Source organism: Cinclus cinclus, chromosome 7, assembly GCF_963662255.1.
Source record: "Cinclus cinclus chromosome 7, bCinCin1.1, whole genome shotgun sequence".
Lineage (NCBI taxonomy): Eukaryota > Metazoa > Chordata > Aves > Passeriformes > Cinclidae > Cinclus > Cinclus cinclus.
This window is the reverse complement of record NC_085052.1, coordinates 26518472-26526660: the sequence shown is the minus strand read 5'-3', so window position 1 is coordinate 26526660 and position 8189 is coordinate 26518472. Positions and strand designations below refer to the sequence as shown.

Sequence of the window (8189 nt, the reverse complement as noted above, 5' to 3'; positions counted from 1 at the left end):
TTCCTAAAACACAGGTTAAAGCACCTCAAATAATACATGTCCTGTAACTCTGGGAAGACTGTTGTCTTGCCCAGTTGTTTATGGGCTTGTCTCAGCCCCCACCTGCATTCAAATACAGAATAGCCATTTTGTCTCTAGAATTCCTCAAACTGTACAGCCTTAAAGGAAAAATCCTGCTGGTATTCTTTTTGCTGGGACTTTTGTTATTTCTTTCCTTATGTGCTTTGTTTTGTTTTTTTTTGGTCAAACTGCAATACAGTGCCACACTGACTAAGAATCCATATTGGCTCAGTGTCTATGGGAAGCGCTACTAACAGCCCTGCATATCTGTAGAAACAGTGTGATAAAGAGTTTGAAGGTGGTAGCCTGAACTGTGCTTTTCTCTGCTGTGGGAATGAACGGAGCCTTTGTCTCTGGTTCAAGCGCTGACAGCTTAGCATCACACTCAATCCTATATTTGCTTAATAAAGGACAAGAAAACTGACACAGGAGAAAATCCTGCAGAAATTCAAGATGACTTCAAAGTTGCTCACTAGAAAGCTGTGAGGTACATTGTCAAAGTTATTAGGCAAAAAAAAAAAAAAAAAAAAAAAAAAAAAAAGAAAAAGAAAAAATAATCCTAGCTGTTTTTATTTACAGCTGGCTTAGCTGGAGGGCCAGGGTGAGCGGCTTAGCACGGTAGCTGCGAGTCACAGCAGGCTGGGGAGCCGGGTGGCCTATCCCACAGCTCAAAGCAGCAACTCAAATCCACAACAAAAGGCACTGATCTCTCCGTTAGCAGATAGCAGAGAAGGAATAAGTCCATGTGCTTATACTTGAGTTCTCCCGACTTGGTGGGCTCGGGAGGCAGCTTGCAGTATGTAATGTTCTTGGGGCAATATATTCAGTCCCCATCCGTACATCCTCACTCTCAGTGTTATCAGGAGGATAAGCTTAAAGTTCTCAGGAATCTATGCTTGAAGTTAAGAGGAATGTATGCATTGTCAGGAACACACGCGGCCGTGGACATCGCGAGCGGAGCCGGGAGCCGCCCTGTCGCCGGCCGTGAGCTCCCTGCGGGCCACGGTAGCGTCGGACCCGTGGGGGAGCGCTCACGCTCCGCCGGAGCTGCCGGCGTGTCCCGAGACCTTCCCAAGCATCATCTCCCGAGGGAGTCCCTTCCCTCCCGAACCGCCCGTCTCGGCGGGACACTCGGGCGGCGGCAAAACGGGCGGCCCCGTGGGTGCCACCGAACCCGCCGAGTTTGGCGAAGGGAGCTCGCTCCACTCCGCTCCGCGGGACCCGCCGTCCCCTCTCCCGCTCTCCCCGGCCCCAGGCTCTCCCGCAGCCGCGCCGTCGGGGCAGCGGCAGGCGCGGGGAGCGCAACCCGCCCGCCCGTACCTGCTCGTCGGGGAGCTCCGGAGCGGCTGCCGGGCGGGCTCAGCGAGTCGCGGCGCCTCTGTCCAAGGTACCGCCGCCTCCTCCGCGGCCAGGTCTCCTCTGGGTGGGGGCGTGCGGAGGGCGGCTCGACTCCGCCGCCGCTGGCTCCTCCCCGCCCCGCACCGCCCGGCCCTGCCCGGCCCTGCCCCACCGCCCCTCCCGCTGCGCGCAACAGGCGCTGCTCCCTGCGCTGCATCCTGCGCTGCATCCTGAGCTGCATCCTGAGCTGCTCTCTGCACTGTTCCCTGCGCTGCTCCCCGCCCGCCGTGCCCGTGCGGAGCCCGTGCGGCTGCTGCCGCCGGCTCGCCCTGTGCTGGCCGTGTACCGTGGGGGAGAGCAGAACAGCCGGGCACAGCCAGGCACAGCCGCGAACAGCCGGGCACAACGGGCTACTGTGCTCACAGACCCGAGTTACCACTGGGGTTGTCGCCAGTGTGAGATGTGTCGCCGTGGGGCATCTGTGGCTCCTGAAAGCTCGGTGGCCGACGGGGCGGCAGCGGTCCCGGGAGAGGCCCGGGCTCTGCAGGACCTGCCGTGGGGCCGGCGGCAGCAGCGGCCCGGGACGGCAGCGCGGGCGGCGGCCTGGAGGACGCTCCGCTTTTGCCGCTTACCGCAAAGAAGCGGCCGCGGTCTAGGGTAGAGGGTCTCACCTCCCACCGCGGTGGCCATTGCTCCTTCCCTGAACCCCCGTGCCAAAGCGCCATCCCTCTGTCTTCATGAGTTTTGCGCCGCCTGAGCAGCGACTCGACCGCCCCGGCGGGAGCTGCGGAGCGGTGCGCCCCGCGCAGCTCGGCGGGACCGAGCGGCCGCTGCTCCGCCGCGCACGGATCCCCAGGGACGGGTGGGAGCCTTTTAATAGCTGCTATGGCCCCTTGCAAATGTCTTTTGCCCTCCTCTTGCGATTACAAATAATTTGTTTCCTAATGGGTTAAGAATTAAAATAAACGATTTTATTTTATATTAAGAGAAATTTATAGGGCAAATTATGCAGTCTGGTTCCCTTGTGAGTGGATTGAAGGTTTCCACCGTTTGCAAATGTTTGAATGAAGCGTTTCACCCATCTTTTGTTTTTGTTTAATCCCTGTCGAGTCACTGAGGTGGGTGCCTTTTAACTGGGGCAGCATTTAGCACTGAGAAAGGCACCTTCCAGTATTATACTTCTAACTGCTGGTGATGTAATTTTTGAAATATTAGAAAACTGAAATTCATGATTGCGGGGAATTAAAATTGAATTCACATGAGAATTCAAGGAGCTGTTCTAAAGTAAGCAGTAGCATGGTTGCACAGCGCGATGTCGTTCGCTCAGACCCATTATGTTGTGAAGAATGAATGAGAACATTTTGTACTGGGGTTTTCTCTTGTGTCATTTTGGTAGCTAGTGAGAATTGTGCTCTGGGGAATTGTTACTTTAGGGGTTACACTGAGCACAACCAGCTCTCTCCCTAAAGCAGCCCTGAAAAACAAAACAAAAGGCAATTGATCCCCTTCAATTCTTTTTATTCAGACAGTATTATTCTTGTAACTTGGACTTCAACATAATACAGCATATTGCACTTACCGGAGAGCAGCACAAGAGAGAAAAAAAAAGGTACAATACTTCAGTTTATTCCCAGGGAAGAATAAAATGAGACAGCTGTTGCTTTTCTTAAATATATGAAACCCACTGAAAGTCTGAGTATATGTACACAAGATTTACTAAGTCCCTGAATACACCGTTTGAAATTTTACACATACTTTTTTGCTTTTCTTGTAATTTTTACAGAGATATACAGTATGTCACACGCAGTTTCAGTTTGAGAACACTCTGCACAATTATACCCCAGCTATGAGGCTGTTGGGCTTTCTGTTTTCTTTTTGGTCTTTTTTTATTTTAAAGATCCCCTCAGTTTTCTGCTAATGATTACACCAATATTTTTTTTCAATATTGTCTCCCATTTCCCACCACCTCCACCTTGCCAGAATGCTGAGGGAAATACCGATTAAAAGTAAGTCTAGAAGAAAGCCATTACATCATGACAAAGGTTAAACTCTAGATATTGCACATCAGTACAGAAACATAATGCAGTAACATTTTCATCCCCCGCTTTGCCTCTCTCCCACATGTCTGTCCTTGCTCCTGGGTCTGGGCCACGTGAGGGAACCTAACTGTACTCGTAGTCTGATGAGTCCTCCTCAGACACCCCTTTCAGGTCTCTGTGGTAAGAGCCCATGCCGTTCTCATCCATCTCACCCACTGGCTGGAGGCTTTTGCCCATGCCTTTGCGCTCCTCCATTTTGATGGTGTCGTAGAGTCCTTTAGGTCCTTCTTCAAGGAGGATGTTCCTCTCCGAGTGAGAGGGTTTCATTTGGCAGACGTTTTTGAGAAAGAGAAGGACAGGGGCATAAAGCACGTTGGCAAGCCCCATGCCCAGGTTGAGCTGCGCAAAGCCCATGGTGTGCACGATCTGGCCGGCCACGATGGGCCCCAGGGCATACGCCACACAGTAGGAGATGTCTGCAATGGCGTAGACACTGCCATAGACAGAGACGTGACGCACGTCCACCAGGAAAGCCAGGGTGGGCAGCAGGGCTGTGTCCACCAGGGCGATGCCAAAGCAGATGCCACAAAGGGGAATGATGACCTGCCCGAAATTCCTGCAGGCTGGCACCAAGCAGGAGCTGGCACCGATGATGGCCATGCCCAGGGCCCCGTAAAACCACTGCAGGTGCGGGTACGCAGCAGCCAGCTGGACGGTGACGTAGACGCCCAGCACGTGGGGGAAGAAGGCGGGCAGCCAGGTGAGGCCCACCTCCCACTCGCTGGCCCCCATGGAATCCTTCATCCAGTTGGCGATGGTGGGCTCCAGGAAGGCCAGGGGGATGTTGCAGGTGGCCAGGGCCCCTGCCACCACGGCAATGTAGGGGTCAATCATGAGGCGGTGTATGGGGGTGCCGACCGGCATGTTGGCCCGCGCCCCGGTGCCGCCCGGCGGCGCCAGGACCAGCAGCAGCAGCCCGTCGAGGAGGCAGACGCAGGCCAGCACCAGGAAGGGCACCCGCTTGCCCGCGAACTCGTAGAGGACGCCGCCGAAGGGAGGGGCGGCCAGGCTGCCGAAGGAGATGCAGGCCAGCGCCGTGCCCAGGGCGCGGCTCCGCGCCGGCTCCTCGGCGTAGCGGTCGGCGATGAGGGCGATGCCGGCGGTGTCCGCAAAGGCAGAGCCCAGCCCCTGCAGACTGCGCGCCGCGAACAGCGTCGCGTAGTTCTCGGCGAAGGCGAAGGTGGCGGTGGAGAGGAACAGGACGCCCAGCCCGGCCAGCAGCGGCGCCTCGTAGCCCACGCGGTCGATGAGGGTGCCGCTCAGGGGGTTCACCAGCAGCTGCAGCATGGCTTTGGAGGCGAACAGCACGCCGATCTGCACGTCCTCGTTGCTCCCCGAGGCCGGCGGGTACCGCGCAGGCAGAAGGCTCCGGTTGCCGCCGCCGCTCCCGTTGCCCCCCGCGGGCGCGGACGGGCCGGCGGTGCCCCCGCCGCCGCGCATGGCCGCGATGTAGTCGGGGATGATGGGCACGATGACCATGTAGAGCATGTTGTCCAGCAGCAGCGCCACGCACACCACCCCCAGCAGCAGCCGCCGCTGCCGCCGTGCCTCCCCCATGGCGGTGCCCAGCCGCCGCCGCCGCTCGCCCACCGCCTCCGAGAGCCGCTCCACGGCGGCCCGCGCCCGGCCCGCGCCCCCCGCCTCCGACATCGCCCTCAGCGCCGCCGCCGCCGCCCCGCCGCCCGCATGGGGCACGGCGGGGGCGGCCCCGCCGCCTCGGCCGCCCGAGCCGCCGCCGCTCACCTCCGGGCGGCTGCCGTCAGCCCGCGCCGCCGCTGCCAGGCGGCTCCGAGGGGCCGCTCCTCCATCACCACACTAATAAGCGCCGCGCACGGAAACCCCACCCGCCACCGCCACCGCGCTGGCCCCGCCGCTCGCCCGCCCGCCCGCACTCCGCGCCCCGCCCCTCCCCGCCCCGCCGCGCCGCGGACGGCAGCCCTGCCCGCCGCGGTGAGGGGGCTCCCCGCCCCGGGGCTGTGCCGGGGGGCGCTGGGGACGCGGCACCGCCCCCGAGGCGAGGGCTCGACGGCGACTCTCGCCGGCCCGACGGCGTGGCTGGCCGCCCGGGCAGTGCTGGCGGCGAGCCCGGCTCCTCGGCAGCGTCCCGGAGTTCTCCGCTGCTTCGCCCTGGACCGGGGCGACGCGTCCCCGCCGGTGCTGCGGGCAGCGGTCCCGTGTCCTCTCAGCCCTGCGCCGCCGCCGCTGCCTCGGCGGAGCCAGGCTCGCCTGCGGAGCCCGGCGATTTCGGGCTCTGCCGCCGTGCTGCCGCCGTCTAACCCGAGAGCTGCTCGGGGCTGCTCGCCAACACGCGGCGCGGGTCCGACCGCTCGCGTAGCGGGCCAGGGCAGGGTGTGGGGGCGCCCGGCGGGGCTTGGGCTAATCGGGAACGGGGTTGGCAGGGCTGGGCTGAGCCCTGCCCCACCTCAGCGGGGCCGTGAGACCGCGGAAGCTTCGTTGGAAGTCAGAGAGCAACGCAGTAACTGTCTTGCTGCGTGCGAGCGTGTTTCTAAGACTCCGACAAGCACCAGAGAAATAATCCTCAAGTGCGGTTGTGTTACACCGCATTTTGCCGGGCCAGAGCGGCAGCTGCAAGAGCTGCGGAGCAAGGGGCCTCACTCGGTGCAGAGGCTTTGGTATGGAGAAGTACTCCTTAGCACAAAGCAGCATATCGTTACTCCTGTAGCAGAAATGGCACGTGGGCTGATCCAAAGAGGATCTCTGCAGAAGGCTTATGGAATAATCCCATCTCTCAGCCGAGCAGTTCCTGAGTGGATGTGGAGTTTGAGCAACTTCATTTGCTTGCGTAGCAGGGCTTCCACAGCTGAAAGGGAGATGAATTATCTGTCAGTTGCTGTATCCTGCTCTGTTGCGAGAACACATTCTAGATGGCCAGAAAGACTTTAAGATGGATCCCTGCATGGAGTAGCATACAGATCCGATTGTGCTTACACAGAAGTGCAACCTTAGAGCATATTTAAAATGACAAAAGCCCTAGACATCCATATTGTCGTTGTTACTGTTGCTATTTATTTACTACATCCACTGTAAAACTGCAGAAATGCACCACTGAGAATCAGGATAAAGCTCTTGACTTGGGACTCTAAATAAGCTATTATCCTAGATGCTTCAGAAGCCAATTTCAGGGTGTAGGAAGAAAATGTCTGAAGGAATAGAAGAATCAAACTGGAAGGGTAGTGAGCTAAAAGCTAAGGCTGCTGCACTTTGCTGCACAGTGTCAAGATGCTTGTCACCTGTGAGATTGATTTAGTTGGGGAAAAAAATCAAACCAAACATTACAAAGTCCATCCTCCTCTGATTCCTCCAACAGACCCTGGGGTAGCTTCTTGAGAACATGTTTCTGCACAGGACTGTGAGCATGGGAGGAGCAGCTACCCAGATGATGAGGAAATGGCTGAAGGATGTGCCTCCTGCTTGGGATGGATATCACGTTTGCAGTAGTCGGTAATGGGCTGGGGGCAGATGTGACTTTGGATCATTGCTGTGCTGCAGTCAGGAGTATTGGAATCTTGGCTCTCGCTTGATGAGGCACTTTATTTGATTAAAGTTTCCCTTTTAATCAGAGATATGGTCATTTCCCGTCTCTAAAATGGAATCTGGCTCTGGGGGTCATGTCTGGATAATAAAAGGACTGGTTCTCTTGTCTCATGGGAGTTGATATCGAATTTATTACCATCAAGAGAAAGCAGAATTATACTTGTAAAATGTTGCATAATAAATTTAGCTTCCTTAGTAAATCAAATCAGCGGATACCCTTATCTGCAAGAGATGCGTCATCGCTACGTGAGTTTCTTTGACTAGACAGAACTAATGGGGAGAAAATGTACCTTCCAGTGTGGCCAAAGTTGATGAACCCACAGTAAATTAAAGTTAAAAAGAAGTCTCTCTGGTGTTTGGCATAGAAATTTATATTTGGGAAGGGACTTTAAGGAGAAATGAGATGACACTTAAAATTTTGTGCTTTTATCCTAAAGCCCAGAGATGTGACAATTATTTAGCTTGAGAGGAGGAATGCGGAGGAGGTGATGTACTTCATTTGTCCTCCAATGCAGAACATGCAGATTTGGAAAACCACTGTTAATGTCAAGGAGATAGAGAAGATTTTGGATCTGTGTAAACAACAGAGATGACCGCACCAGGACTTTTACCACTTTCTTTGTTCTAGAGGCTGTAGATGAAGCAAAAGTAGCTCAGGATGACGGTTTGGCAATAAAAAGGAATTTATTATTGAATCAAAAAAGCTGTGGCCCGAGGAAGAGAAATTACACTTGGGATCTTCAAGACTTCAGAAAAAGGTCTTAGAAAATATATAACATATACGAGCACACAAACATTCATGTCTGCTGATGTTTAAGTTGAATGTAAGGGTAAAATGGGGTTTAGTATGACCAGTTGATGACATTTCTAACACTCAGTTTAAAAAGGAAGACCTACTTACACTGGGAATTGTGGAAAAATGAGAGAGGTTTCTCTCCAAGCATCAAAACAAATATATAAGTAGTTAAACAGATAAAATTACTTGTGTACAGTCTGCTCCTGTTTGTCCTGCTACCTACCGAATTGATAGTGCTAGTGCTTTGAAATGACAGTTGTTTTTGATGCTGTATCAGGGCAATTTTACAGAGAGAAAGAGAGGGAGAGAAGCAACAACTGCTGTGATGCACTCTGCTGTCA

General features: G+C 55.3%; 1 protein-coding gene across 1 annotated transcript; it reads right to left on the bottom strand.

Moving 5' to 3' along the window:
- Positions 1-3560: 3560 nt before the first annotated feature.
- On the bottom strand, positions 3561-5147 carry SLC18A3 (solute carrier family 18 member A3). The gene has a single exon (XM_062496044.1). It carries the CDS (start codon positions 5145-5147, stop codon positions 3561-3563), a length of 1587 nt encoding a protein of 528 aa, XP_062352028.1.
- Positions 5148-8189: the final 3042 nt, after the last annotated feature.